We start from the raw sequence: 15,648 nt of genomic DNA, 5'->3' as shown, positions 1-15,648 counted from the left end.
GCCGTGTGACGGTCTACCACTTTTCCTCCCCAAGAAAAAGGGCAGGTGTGGTCTCCGCGAGGGTCTGGGTAAGACCCCTTCCCTATATGCGTGTAAGGGCCCCGGCCGTGATTGCTCTATGCGAGAAACATAGAGAGAAAAGAGGCCCAGCCAGGCTGGCCCGTTCCCATGTTGGCAAACATCACCTTGTTCCCCTCTCAGGGTTCGTATGGGGCATTGGGGAAGGGTACGTGCAGCCAGGTACAGACGATGCACGGCACTGGATGAATCCCTGCCCGCCTCTGTATCGGCAGTTCACGTACACGGTTCAGCACATGGCAAGATTGGAATGGGTCCCCTAGTGTCGCTTCTCCGACACAACGTGGAGAGAGCGACAGAAGGGGAACGTTTGGTTACGTATGTAACCTCCGTTCCCCGAGGGAGGGAACGACACGTTCCTCCGCCATGTCGCTGAACCGAGCCACTGTTGTGGCCGGACCATTTCCGGCTCCTCAGAAAAATCCTGACTAAACTTCCGTATTTGCCCCGCTTAAATACCCGTATGCGGGGCGGGTATGCAAATACTGACTGCCAACTCTCATTGGCCCTTTTCAATAGGTCAGAGGTGAATATCGGCGCTCAAGAGAGACCCCTAGTGTCGCTTCTCCGACACAACGTGTCGTTCCCTCCCTCGGGGAACGGAGGTTACATACGTAACCAAACGATATGAGCTGTCAGTGTTACAAATAATGTTTACAGTAATAGCAAGTAATAACATTATTTTTACATTCATTTGTATAGCAAGTGCTAAAATGGTACTGTCACTTTAAGAGTTTAACTTGAACTCTTAGACTAACACAGGTGTTTCTGTTCATTCATAAACAAGAGAGAAGTCTTGTTTTTTTAGAGCAGCCAAGCTATTTGTGATTAAAATTAACATTTTATTCTTACTTTTTTAACTTACTGCAAAGAAAGGATATTAAAAGACACATTATTAATATATAATGAAACTGGAGTGTGGGATTTCATCTTTGGACACATATTACATGGACAAACTGGTCCATTTTAATCTCAAGCACTTTTCAACAAAACAAGGTGATTTCTCATGTATCTCAGCACTTAAATTTCTAAAAGCTAAATTCAAGCACATTAAGCACTTCAATGACCTTGAAGCGCAGTAGGTGTAAAATCAAGCGATTGAGAAATCATAATGTTTGATGGGACATTTCATTTATGATCACGTGGACATAAAACAATGTTTCAAATTTCGATACCTTGGTACAGTTTATTTTATTTTATACATTTTTTGGTTCACAATAGATTGAAATTCGATATAGCGTCCCATCCCTACTATGCAATTGAAAACATACAACTGAAATAATCTTTACTGTGCATAATATATTTAATATTCATACATTTTGCCACTGCACACTGCCCCCTTAAAGTAATATTTCCTGTACAATTGATTTTCTATTCAGGCCTAAATTTGTGTTAGTGTTCACTTATGGCTCATTGCAGCTGTTACAAAGGTGATAGGTCTACAGGACGTTATTAGTTCTAGAATAACATGTTATGTGCATGCACTCTCCATCCATGTGTACACTTAACAAAATAAAACAATTTGGCTTGCATAAGGTGACATTTAGTCCAATCTGGCCTTCAATTTAAAATGAGTCTCTTACAACCCTCTTTACATAACCTGTCATTATTAAGCGCTGCAGTTTGCTTGTCTTTCGCCCTGTGATTCTGCCTTTCCCAGTAGCTACCCGAATGACACCTACAAAGTGTGATCTATTCATTGACTTTAGATTGCCAGTTCTATATTTCAAGCTAAGGAACATTTAGAATGTGTTGATGTGTTTGATAGGCAATGTATTGGTGCTCTGGAGATAGATGTTTTTTTTATTTATTTAAAAATAAAAAATATGTTAAAATATGTAATTCCATTAACAAAATGCATTATTTTTAATGTTTGCAAATCAGTAGCAAAATGGTTACCTGTGGAAATGTAATTGTATCACAAATTCATGGACATTTGCAATTTGATAAATGAACTAGTACTTGTTGTAGTGAGGCTTGACGTTTTAATCCATAATAAATAAATAAATATAAATGGGTGTTAATGCCTCATAGTCATCTTGATGCCACCCCTTGCCCCTTAGGGGTGGTATAGCTATACCCTAATATGAAGGGTATAACTATAATATAAAGACAAATATCCAGTCCCATGAATATCAGAAAGTAATCGTATTCACTCCGAGATGTAGGTTGTGTTCCCATGGAAATCAAAAATGAATTGTGTTCACTCCAAGACGTGGGTTCTGGTACATGCATACCTGAAAATATGTAAGTTCACTTTGAGACGCACAATTTCCAACCCTACAAAAGACACTCCGCATTATCAGCTCTGATTGTAACTGCTGCACAACTGTGACACAAACTACAGTATGTTCAATGTCTAATGTTATTTAAATAGTGCTGTCACAGTACTGTAAATGACGTTTAGCTATAGGGGTTTTACAGTATCCCCAGTTGTCACAATATTACGCCATGATTTCTCTAAGTACAATCTTCTCTTATAATGAATGTAATCCAATATGTCACTTTATCTATGGGCCAATGTGGCAAGGTAATACAGTACATAGGTGACTCGCATGTAGAACGCATGCTATTAGCACTTATTAACCCATTAACCTGAAGCAAGCATCTCTATGGGAAATGTATGTGTCCTTTATTCTTTAAACTCATTGGGATTTGTTTGGTCAATGCATCTCATTTTGTCTCCTCAGTGGTGTTTGGGCAATTTGCCTATTTCCAGACAGCCATGAACGACTCCGTTGAGCTGTTTGATGGCCCCAATCAGAATTCCAGGCTGCTAAGCTCCTTGGCTGGCTCTCATTCCGGTAAGTAATAGCTTTACATTTCCCCTCGTTTTCCTGCTTTGAGTTTGCATCGAAAGAACAGAACCCTTTAGCAAAACAAATAGGCAATGGTTTTTTTAAATCAGTGTAAGAGACAATGAAGTGTAGACAATTGAGCTGCGAACGAGGCCTCAAGTAAGGTTTAATGGCTCCAGTCTGAGAGGGAAATGTTTGCTAATAGTTTTGTATTTGTCTTTTATGGTTTCCCTTTTCTGCAGTACTCACGAACAGTCAGCAAGCGCCCAGTCAACCTTGGGCAAACTTTAAAGATACCTTTTGCGTTCAGTATTTTTTTAGACTAAATGTATACTGTACAATGAAGATGTTCCACTAACGTTTGACAAGCCAAATGTATCCATATACCTGTTGTTGTCTTCATTTTGAACAGTATCTGTTGTTTTATAACTATAGTTTCAAACCTAACAAACTTCAGAGTTCCACACAGAGTTATGTGTGGCCCACTATGTAGTTTTCACCCATTGGTTCCAGCTTCTCGTTTCCTTATAAAACAGAAAATGTTATCCTTGCTGCGTACCTTTGAATTATTGTCAGTATTATCTGGTGAAAGGTAATAAAGAGCCCTGAAAAAGAAAATCACAGCTAATTCCACAGTCTTTGCATGATTGATGGCGGTCATTGAACACAAACTGTTTGTAAGGCATTTTTATATTGTATATCTTTATGGTCTGCTGTGCAACACTATATTCCCATGATAAGTGCTGTAAATTCATATAATTTCTATCTCAGTTTTGTGAGCGGTGGGGCAGAAATCCTGACAGGCCCCTCAATTCATTCTTAGAGTGCTTAAGGCTACAAGCTAAACTCCAGTGTTTTAGTTGCCATCTGTGTCAGCACCATTGTTTTGTATTTCAAATACTGAATGACTTCAAAAAAGTAAAGAAGTTCCAACAGAAGCCAAAGCATCAAGCACAACTCCTCTCCCTGCACTGCCCTCAATACTTTGATGTGTTGTGTGGTGTTTCAGTGTTTTTGAACAAATCTTTCTCATTTCCTCACATTGTTTTGGTTGTGATCTTTATAATACATTGAGTCAATGACTCACTCATAACATAAAAGGCCATTTTCCATTTGTTGCCACCTACTGGTGTGAATATGTAATCTCCAGAAATAGTAATTGAACATGAATCAAATTGAAAGATGATTAAAAATCCCCACCACTATTTGGAAAGCTACAAACTCAGAGAAGCGTCCCATACTAAATATACGAAACATGAGCTTCCTCAGATCACTGCTCGTCCACTTTTCACTTTTTCCAATGTGAAAGCTGCCTTTTTGGAACTTATGCTGAAAGGTTTGCTCAAGGGCAAGTCAGATGTTTGGTTGCGGATTATTTTATATATCGTCTGCATCTACAAACATTCCAAAGGCAGCTACAGTATTTTATGCAGTATCAATCAGATTTAGCCCCATTGTTGCTGACTTCCTCTCCTTCCCTGCCCTGGAGGCTGATTGAGTTATTAAGCCATTCGTCATGTTCACTACCTTAAGACTACAGTTAGATACAGCACATTTGCTTTCACAAACAACTCACGAGAAACTGCAAGACTTTAACGTTTTTGTCTTATTGCAGGGGAAACCTTGCCCTTGGCCACCTCCAACCAAATCATGCTGAGGTTCAGCGCAAAAAGTGGCCCGTCTGCCAAAGGTTTCCATTTTGTTTACCAAGGTAAGCGCATACTCAACTTTCAATCAATGACAGGTCACCGTTCAGAGCCAAGACTTTGTTTTTAATCTTCAAATCCGAAACTTTAAATGCTTTCTCAGTTAACCTTTGGTGTGTCTCTGTTAAATACATCGGCTCTGGTGTTTATAGAAATTTCTTCAACTGTGGAAACTTTAGGCCTTGTGAAAAAACACAAACTCCCTTAAAGCACTTTTCACCGTGGTGGAAATGTCATTTTAAACGTTGGAATAAAATGGCAGACTCCTTTGTATTGTTATGACTAATTGACCCTTTGCTAAGCTCCGCCCCTTTGGCTACCATTGCATGCTCTGACAATCTCTGCAGAACTCCCCATTGGAATGAATGGGAGATTGCCGTGAATGGCACGGTATTTGACAATATATTCTCATAAACAGAATGGATAATATTATTTACATGGGTTGGAATGAAGAGTAACATTGTAAAGCATATCGATCTGATGTTTTTGGTTAAATTACACAGTAATTTGATTGAGAACTATGCAGAATGTGAATCAGAATTGAGGCAAACGATCATCAGTCACATAAAAATGGAATAGCATCACTTGATAGCGATAACAAACCTCATAACATTAGTGTAAGTGAAAATAATAGCTTATAACATCTCGGTTACTGTCGTAACCTCTGTTCCCTGATGGAGGGAACGAGACGTTGTGTCGATGAAGTGACACTAGGGCTCTCTCTTGAGAGCCTTGGTTACCTCTTATCTTTGCATGCTTTTGCATGCAAAACAGAATTTGCATGCCCCTCCCACGGACATATGGGTATAAAAGGAAGGAATCGTACGTCTGTTCAGACAGGTTTTGAGATGAGTAGCCAAGAGTAAGGTCCCAACCCTTGTGGGAAGAGGGGCACAATGTCTCGTTCCCTCCATCAGGGAACGGAGGTTACGACAGTAACCGAGACGTTCCCCTTCTGTCACTCACTCGACGTTGTGTCGATGTAGTCACACTAGGGGTCCCTATTTAAAAATGGCACAACACTGAATGTGTTACGTGAACTGCTGATGCAGGTGCAAGCAAGCTGTTGCGTGTGAAAATAGCAGGTGCATCAGGCTGCACGTAACCTTCCCCAACGCCCCAAGAGACGTCATATAGTTCCCCACATCCCTGAGGGAGGGAAGTGATGTAACTAGCCTGGGAGCAGGCCACGCCAGCCGTGGCCTTTTCTCTCTCTCTGTTTTCTCTCCATAGAGTGTTAGATCTAACGCTATAACACGCATCGGAGAAGGCGTTCTTTTCCAATCCTATTCTTTCAGGGGGAAAAGTCCCTGTCGAGACCACATCCTGCCCATCAGGGGAGGTTAACATGTTGCAAATATGTCACATGGGCTTACCAGCCAAACATGGAAGTGGTGCGGTGGTAGGTCCTGCCTCGACAGGTAGGAGCTCTACTAACACAGAGACTGGGGGCAGAGGGAGCTTTGCCCAAGGGAAACGCGGGTCCGCTGACAGGGGGACCGTACCACGGAAAATACATCATAGGGGATAATGGAATAATCAGAACCTGTGGAGCATCTGTTCCAGCACAGGCAATTCGGTGCATTCGGTGGGTCTGGGTGCGAACTTCCTCCACTGAGTTCGGAGCCAGAGGGCTAGGGAGGAAGGACATCCAGGGTGTGCCAGCGCATCTGTGCCATGTGGGGCTTCTGTCAGAGAGTACCGGAGTGGGCAGTGGGTTGAATCTCAGGAGGAAAACAGATCTACCTTTGCTCTGCCGAACCGAGCCCAAATCAGCTAGACCACCTGAAGGTGGAGTCTCCACTCTCCGCTGAGCGTTACCTGACCTGACAGCGCGTCCGCTGTGGTGTTTAGGTTTCCCGGTATATGAGTGGCGTGCAGCGACCTCAGCCACTGCTGACTTCAATGGAGGAGATGGCGGGTGAGTTGCAACATGCAACGAGAGCTAACGGCATCCTGCCGATTTATATATGCTAGTGTCGCTGTGTTGACTAAGTGAATCAACACGTGCTTGCCGCGTATCAATGGCAGAAATCTGCGCAGGGCAAGAAATACAGCCAGCAACTCTAGGCAGTTGATGTGCCAACCCAGCCGGGGCACCATCCAGGAACCAGCGGCTGCGTGCCCGTTGCACACGGCACCCCAGACCAACTGGGAGGCCTCCGTAGTAACTACGACACATCTGAACACCTGCTGTAGGGGGACTCCTGTCCGTAGAAAACAGATGTCTGTCCAAGGGCTGAATAAGTGACGGCAGGAAGGGGTGAGGGTCACACGGTATGTGATGTGGTGCCGTGCCCATCTCGGGACTCGAGTCTGAGGCCAATGCTGAAGCGGTAACTTATGCATCAAACCAAGTGGCACGACCGTCACTGAGGATGACATATGCCCCAGGAGCCTCTGAAATTGTTTCAGTCGAACTGCTGTGCCCATTTTGTTAACACACTCTGGCAGTTCAGCACCGAATGCGCATGCTCGCTCATGAGGCAAGTCTAACTCCATGCCGAGAAAAATTAGTGCATCCATTACCAATATTAAAATTTTACAGCTTGTATTTGAATTAATTTTCAATTATTTATGTAAAATTAATATAGCCTAATATCAGCTGCATAACATTACTTCTGATTCGAGTGCTTAAATCCTTACTTTTATATTATAAATGTGGGTTATAATATGAAAAAATAGGTTAATTTTTTGGCCAGTTAGAGCTGCCAATTCTCACACACAAGTAAAAGATTGCATAAGTACAGACAAGTGTGCAGACAGTGTGCACATATTTATAGCAGGTTTATTATTTTATTAATTATGTAAATACACATTTCAATGATGATTTTGTACATATGCAACATTTAGGACTGTTCTTCGAAATATGGGAATTTTGATCATTTTCTTCACTTTTCCAAACTGCTTTGACCCTAAAAATTGCTGCTTGCGGCTGCATTAATAGTAAAAATAATAGTGATAATAATGAATTAAATATTGCATTATTTTTGATTGCAGTTAATTAATTAATTAATTAATGGTTTTCCTATGTTAAGATTGAAAGTCACAAGCGTAAAACAATAAAGTCATAAAACAGCATTTGAAAAGCAGCAAAAATAAATAATAAAGGCCTGGTAGAAAGTTTACCAGTTTTAATGTGACCATCATATTACAGAAATAATTACAAAAATAAAAATAAAGTTTGAAATCTTATATGAAATCTATAGTCAAACTCTGGGATAGTTGAAGAAACATTCCTATTGGATTCACAGTAAAATCATGACTGTGAAGTGTAGAGGCCGGTGTGCTGATCAGTATGCCTGAGCCCGCTTACTGTGGGAAATAGCCTTTATATTTCACACTGAGAACTTAACAGCCGCAATCACATTGTCATAACCAATACACAATAGAGTAAAATGAGGAAGGGACTCGAATTTGATGTAATTTGTAATGCATATAGCTCTAAGTAAAGCCGAATGGGTGAATGATTTCTAAGCTGTTCTCATGGGTTTTCTGAGAGTTGCCTCCCCATGAGATTTTATACTTCGAGAATTATTTTTTTATTTTTTTTTTAGCACAGGCGCTGAGAACAGGCTTCACAGCAGCACTACCTTATTTCGATTTCTGTGCCATTTAAAGGAATAGTTCATATAAAAATTTAAATTCTTTAATTAGTCACTCAACCAAATTTAATTCCAAATCAGCATGCTGTTATTTCTTTGGCACAAAAAAGTGGTCATTTTTCATGAATCTTTAAAAAGCTCCAAATGAGAATTTTTTTTTTTTTTAAAGCACCAGAAGATACTATTTGTATGCTATACATTTCAAGTCTTCTGAAGCCAAATGTTAACTTTGACTGTCAAACATACCCAAATTCAAGGTAATGTTTTCACTGATAATCTAGTAAAATGATCTAGCAACATTATTTACAGCAAAACAAAATTGGTTCTCCAGCATTCTTGAATTCTAAATGGAAATGCAAGCTATAGTAGATACAGCATTAGCTTTGATGGAGGGGAAGATTATCAGTGAATCGCTAATGCTACTTCTTTAAACCTATTGTGTGTTTTCAAAAGACTTGTATATAGTTTAGTGTATAGTGCATGAGTTGTGTGGACTACTTTTATTTTACTTTGATGTGTTATGTGCTTTGGTGCATGACAGACTGTTGTTGCATAGAAACAAGCTGCCTAGTTTCTACTTACTTGCTCTGAAAATATACAGCATACAGGGTTGGAATGACATGAGAGTAAATAATGAGAGCATTTTAATTTTTAGGCAAACTGTTCATTTAAATGACTCGTCCCTGACTTTTTTGGTTTAAAAGATGTAATAAAGTTAGTGAATGAATTATGCATTTTAAACTTCCTTTATCAGCGGCCTTATAAAAAGATACAATACGAATTTTGCATTGGCACATTTCAGCATGTTCACACACCCAGCGAAGATCATGGCAGGCTTGCTACAGTATGTCTCTTTATGTCTCTCTTTACCGTTTCATAGTGCACATTTTTGGGTGCAGAGAAAGCGGTAGGTGTGAAAAATGCTCTTTAATGGTTAGGACAATTAATTTGTCTAATGGAGGCATACAGGTGGTGGTGGATTGTCCCACCAGCCTTGTTCTATACATCCACCGCCATCCTATACATCCACAGCCGTCATATGATAGTTAAAGCACAACAAGTTGCCACAATGTTCACAAGCCAAAACTGCAAAACCAACAAAGTTCTAGGATCATGGAAATGTGCATGCAATACGTGTGATATAAATACATATGTGAATTCTCCATAAAAAGATGGCTTAAATTGTCACAATCTACACTGCTGCACCTGTAGGCAAACAATAGGTTTATAAATATGGAGCATCGGCTTTGTTTCTAAACCTATTGGTGCCAACGTAGGCACTATTTTAAAGCATTAGATGAGCTCCCAAAGCAAAGGCTGTTCAAAAAGGTAGGCAGCATGTTTATGCTTTCTAAGACAGTTGTTCTCAACTGGTTTTGCTTCATGAATAAGAAAGGATGATGTGTGTTAAATATATATATATATATTCCCAATGCAAATATATTAAACATAACATTATCTCCTCTCCACCAATAGCTGGTGTGTGGTGGGCGTTCTGGCGCACTATGGCTGCCGTCGCATCATCCAGGTGGATGCTGCACACTGGTGGTGGTTGAGGAGATTCCCCCTATACTATGTAAAGCGCTTTGAGTGCATAGAAAAGCGCTATATAAATGTAAATTGTTGTTGTTGTTATATCACCCAGCCTTGTTCATGACCCATATATGGACATCAGGTGGTGACCCAACAGAGCATTTTTGTTTTTGGCATTAAAAATGTTGTACCCCTCAATAAATTAATTGCAGTTTTACATCAAGCTTTGCTGCCTCATGGGGTTCGCCATTTTAGAGATAACATATTATCTAATACTAATTATTTTATCTTGGTAACCCCCATTTTATTGTACACTTCTGCTCACGGAATAAATTAATAATAACTGACTGCAAATAGTGCATTAATACAGTAGTGTTGATTATTAGTAGAAAAAAGAGATTGCTTTTACATGATGCTGCATCCACACATCTATGTGTCAGTAGGACTGCTGTATTGCCTAGCGCAGCATAAACATAAATGCCTTGGTTATTATTGTGGAACAACAAGATGTTGTGTCATTGTAGTTACACTAGAGGTCAAACTTGGGAGCCCCAAACACCTCTGATATTTGAGAAAAGGCCAATTAGAATTGGCGAGTGGAATTTGCATGCCACCCCCCCGGACATACGGGTATAAAGGGAGACGGCTTGCAACCACTCATTCAGGTTTGTTCTGAGGAGCCAAGACAGATTCCCGGCCATTTAAGCGGGTAGTTCAGTGTTGTGTTCCCTAGAAGGACTGCAATTTCCACATGCAGAACAGTGGCATCCTTGCCTGCTAGTGAGGCAAAGCGGGTGCCACTGAGTCAGGGCGAACACCTGGCGAACTGAATCACATAGCCGAGTCGGATCGTCCTTGTGCCAGTGCGACAGGTTGGAGAGGGCTAGCAGCGCCTACAGACACCGTACAAGAGGAACCAAGGGCACCTCACTTCCCGAAGTTTTGGCTGTGCTGAGAGAACGTTAGAACATTTACCTCACTCCATGTACCCACCATAGGACTGCTCTGCGACGGGAGAGGAGGCTGGGTGTCCTCGTAGCGCATCACATATGCCTGATCGTGTGTCACCGCTGGGTGTGCGGAGGCAGAGGACTTGCACCCGCAGCGCTTATGCTGCAAAGGGATGGAGGGTGTCAACTTCTTCCAAGAGGCTCTACGCTGAGGCGGAGCTGGTGTCGCTGCTGCCGCTGCTGCTGGTGGACTCCCTCAGTGATGAGCAGATAAGGTACTGGATCTCGACTGTAGGCTGCAGAGGAATCACGCCGGGACAGGATGTGCCTCTGTCTGCTTCTTGACTGCCGAGAACTGCTGGGCAGAGTTCTCGGCAGTGTCGCCGAACAGGCCACCTTGAGAGATGGGGGCGTCAAGAAAGTGGTGTCGGCCATCTCTACAGGTGGTGCTCCTGGACAACCATAGTGGACATCAACTACCCGAGAGCCCAAGCTATAACTTTCATCGCCCACAGGGCGAAGTCGGTCGCCGAGCGCGGCTCCTGCATAAATCCTGGGTCAGGACAATTCCACCAGGTTGCAGTGTTTTGCAGGCACAGGTGCACTGCAATCACCTGCTCCACCTGAGGAACCTCTGTGTACCCCTTGGCCACCCCACTGCTGAGGGTTGTGAGAGCGGAAGAACTCGAGAGTCTGGTCTAGGCAGTAAAAGGTGCCCACCATGACTTCTTGAGCTTCATGCATCTCCGGGAAGAAAAGAACTGGGGCAGAGCGGGGCTGTGCGCGACGTCCAGCCATGAATGCTCAGGGTGGGATGAAGGGTTCCACAAGAGAGAACCTGCTGTAGATGTGCCATATATCCAACAGCATGTACATTTTAGAGGTGAATGGAACGGCAGTGGGAAGCTCTACACTGATCGGCTCCGAAGGAAATATCTGAATGAGTGGTCTCCTTTTATACCCATATGTCCTTTTTTTTATTAGCATTTTGTACTGCATATTGCATTCCACCCCCCAACATCTATTATGCCATTTTTGGGATGTTATTCCCCAATTTGCGAACCACTGTTTTAAGATTTTTTTTGCCAAATTCTAAGGCAGCAACTCATTCAACTTCACAGAGAAGGATATATGCATTGTGGTTATCTGATTGAAAACATCCAAGATGGCTGACAAAGCTAAATAAATAGCCTATTCATTATAATACATGCAATTCATTCAATACTGAAAATTATAAATGAAAAAAGTTCAAATTAATATTTTTTCTTAATATGTGTGTGTATTCTGTGTTTTTAGGCTTCTTAGAGTATCAGTTGTTAGCTTAGCAACATGCTAATGCAGAACTCTATTGAAATCAGTTGAGTCGAGTCACCCATGTGCTTCATGTGAGGACCATTATTTGCACAACACAAAGTATTGTTCCATATTGGTCACTTGTAAGGTGCAATTCTAGTTAGAATGCTACATTAGAAGGCAGCTGCCTGTGCTGTAGACAGCTAATCTACAATTGTGTGTATTTTTGAGCTGCCATATGGCACATCTGCCCCATTTCGATTAAAAATCTGTTTCCTCTCCACTAGCTGTTCCACGCACCAGTGATACCCAGTGTAGCTCCATCCCAGAGCCCAGATACGGCAGGCGGATCGGGTCAGAATTCTCAGCTGGCTCCATTGTTCGTTTCGAGTGCAACCCCGGATACCTCCTCCAGGGATCCAAAGCTATCAAGTGCCACGTGGTCCCCAACACACTGGCACAGTGGAATGACACCATCCCGAATTGTATAGGTAAGCTAACCTGGATTTATCCTAGCAAAATGCTCACTGTTCATGTTTTATTCAAGACAAAACAATTCAGCGCGGCTGAGTGCTGGAAATAGAGCAATACAGCAGCCAGTACAAATTCCATTTCACCTTTATTTGCTTGCAAACAGGTGCCATCATTCAAATGTTGATTTACAGAGCTGTCTTTTCACAAGGCATACTGGGGAATGAAAATGTGAGTGTTTCCCAGGGTTGCGTTAACTTTGAGAAAAACTAAAATAGTGACGCTACTAACTTAGTTACTAATTATTCTCAGATAAACTTCTGATAGACCTAGAATGTCATATTTAGTTTCTATATCATATAGTTATTTAAATTATGAACATTTTGTTGCTTAACAAGCAGAGTAGCTTCCTCAACACTGGATATCATTTGTAGGGGTTCAGAAATATTGCTGGAGGGTGAAATGGCAGTGCCCTTTATAATGATTTAAAATGTCAAATCTCTAGTTAATATTTCTGTCTATACAGCCGTTCTCCAGGGGTCGACTGCTGAATCCAAGGGCCTCTGGGCCCCAGCCTGGAGTACAAAGCCATAACCTCCAGGCTTTAATACTGAGCATTTAGCTGTTGTTGTATTCTAAAGTGCTGTCACGATTCCATCACTCCCAAGACACATTCTTATTTCTCATTTCAGTTCGTTTTCAAAATCTCACTTCCCCAACTCTCAAAGGAATAACAACTCAAAAACTAGATTTTAACATAATTCATTTTGTTATTTGCATTAAGCATTGTTTTCCCCTACAGTCCTGCAAAGAACAACTGCTTCAAAAAGAATATGGTCAGCTTCTATGGCTAAACAATAAGGCTTTACGTGAACAATTATGTATCATTATTTCTTAACTGAGATCAAAACATTAAGTTATCCCAGAAAGACACTTGCCATGAAGGGGAATATATGTGTTAGCCAGGTGGTAATGGATTTGGTTCACGTTACCTCAGGTGTAAATACAGTATATCCTTTGTCAAAGAAGTGTGCTGCCTTTCTCAAAGGACTCAGTTCAGGCATTTGTACTCTTCTGTGCTCAGCGTGAGCTACATTCTGCCTGTGTTTCACCCCACAGTTCCTTGCAGTGGGAATCTGACAGAACGGCGAGGAACCATCCTCTCCCCCGGGTTCCCCGAGCCGTATGGGAACAGCCTGAACTGTGTTTGGAAGATCAGTGTTACAGAGGGAGCTGGTATCCAGGCAAGTACAAAAGAGCCACGTGTGAACTCATCAAATGCAGTTAAGATACACCTGCAGAAACAGCATGCTGGAAAAGGTTTCATCCACAAGTCACTCGCAGCAAGGGAGCAAAATTGCTCAACTTAACCCTTTCCCCGCCAAACACGGAATTTTCCGTGTTTTATGAAAAAACGCTTCCCCGCCAAACACGGAATTTTCCGGGTTTCCGTGTTTTAGGTGTTATACGGTAAGGAAGACCCCTGCGCATGTTTTGAAAGAGTACGCAACTCTTTGATCAAAGAAACAGACTGCGATCGTCTCAAACATGAAGAAGTGGAGTATTGAGAAGCTCAAAATATCAGACATAAACATGCCTTTTCATGTTGTTTTTTTGACAAAACCTACCTCTGTTCAAGTCGCAATAAAAAAAGAACAAATGAAGATAAAATAAAATCGTTTTTTTTGCCTAAAAGCAGAGTCCCAGATCTCTATTTTGATATATAGCATCTTCATATATTCATGGAAGAAAATATTCTGCGGGCCATTAAAGTTTGGCGAAAATCGTCAAAAACCCTGGCGGTGGCTGGCAACTTTTTTTTTAAAACGCTGGCGGGGAAAGAGTTAAAGTTAGTGTGTGTTTTATGTAAAGGATCCAGCTGCGGCGCCAAATGCACAGCACAAATTTCAGGCTAGCCTGAATCAGAGTAATTTTATATGTGACATTGCATGTATTTTTGTTATGCAGTGGCTATAACATATTTGGACAATAAAGTCACACTTAAAAATGCATGAATATAATTTTATTAGAAACACAATATCAAATGAAGTGGCATAAAATAAATGTATTTAGTATGTAATGCAATGACATTTATACATTTGTGTGTCTTAAGTGTCCAAATACATTTTAGGTCCACTGTATATATCAGACGGGGGGTTCCCACAACGACAAAATTGAAGTAGTCAATACCAATACAAGTGAAATGTCACAACTCTTGATACAAATTTCAAAACCAAAGCAAAACCGAATATGCTATTGAACACATTGCTTTATTTAAAATGTTTATAATATTAATATAAACATGAACAAATTAAATGAAAACAATGAATTTTAGCATTAAAATATTTCTTATGTTAACACGGCTCCATGTTTTTAAAAGTATTTTTTATTAAGACAAGTAAACAGTATGTGGAGCGGAGGGGGGCGGGGCGGGGCCGGGGCGGAATATTGTGTGCCCGGTCCCCAATTGGCCTGATGAGGCGCGTGACGGATAAAGGCGGCCGGTGACGATGGTTCGGGAGAGAGAGAATTACGGGCATGTCCATCATGTGTGTGTTTATGTATGTGTGTTTTGGTTTTTTAGTTAAATTAAATATAATTTATATTGACAAGCCGGTTCTCACCTCCTCCTTGCCCATCTTAACCCCCCCTTTACACTGGTGCCGAAGCCCGGGAAGGAGGAGGGATGCCTGTCGCGGAGTCCTCAACACTGCCGTCTACCCAGGGGAGCGCCGCTGCTATCCACCGGGGAAGGGAGTAGACCAACTGCCCGGATGCGGTGAACGGCCGCCGTCTGCGAGGCGAGTGGGGACCGGACTCCCCGACCGCCTGGAGCGATGGAGCTGCTGCCAGGGGCGGAGGAGAGCCCTGCCATCCCCAGAAACGCAGAGGGGTCAGAGCAAGACTGCCGTCTGCGAGGGGAGGAGAGAAGTTTTCCCCGACCGCCTGGAGCGGTAGGGCCGCTGCCAGGGGCGGAGGAGTGTCCCCACGAGACGCCGAGAACGCGGAGGGGCGTTCTGACCGCCGGGGGTCATGAGTCTGACTCCGGTCTGCCCGGGGAGAAGCAGCTGTCGTCCACCTGAGAGGGTGGATGAGTGCTCGAGGACCATGCAATGGTGTATTGGAGAACCGGCTTATCAATATAAATTATATTTAATTAAACTCAAAAACCAAAACACACATACATACATAAACACACACATGACGGACATGC

General features: G+C 42.1%; 1 protein-coding gene across 1 annotated transcript in view; it reads left to right on the top strand.

Moving 5' to 3' along the window:
- The window catches only part of LOC127617762 (CUB and sushi domain-containing protein 1-like), a 496,749-nt gene that overhangs the window by 345,797 nt on the left and 135,304 nt on the right, over positions 1-15,648 (top strand). The window contains exons 32-35 of the mRNA XM_052089839.1: positions 2,769-2,882; positions 4,492-4,587; positions 12,251-12,454; positions 13,554-13,678. Coding sequence (XP_051945799.1) covers positions 2,769-2,882; positions 4,492-4,587; positions 12,251-12,454; positions 13,554-13,678 — 539 coding nt within the window. The remainder of the gene's footprint in view (positions 1-2,768; positions 2,883-4,491; positions 4,588-12,250; positions 12,455-13,553; positions 13,679-15,648) is intronic.

The sequence above is a fragment of the Xyrauchen texanus genome, chromosome 24, assembly GCF_025860055.1.
Source record: "Xyrauchen texanus isolate HMW12.3.18 chromosome 24, RBS_HiC_50CHRs, whole genome shotgun sequence".
Lineage (NCBI taxonomy): Eukaryota > Metazoa > Chordata > Actinopteri > Cypriniformes > Catostomidae > Xyrauchen > Xyrauchen texanus.
This window is presented reverse-complemented; position numbering and strand designations above follow the sequence as displayed.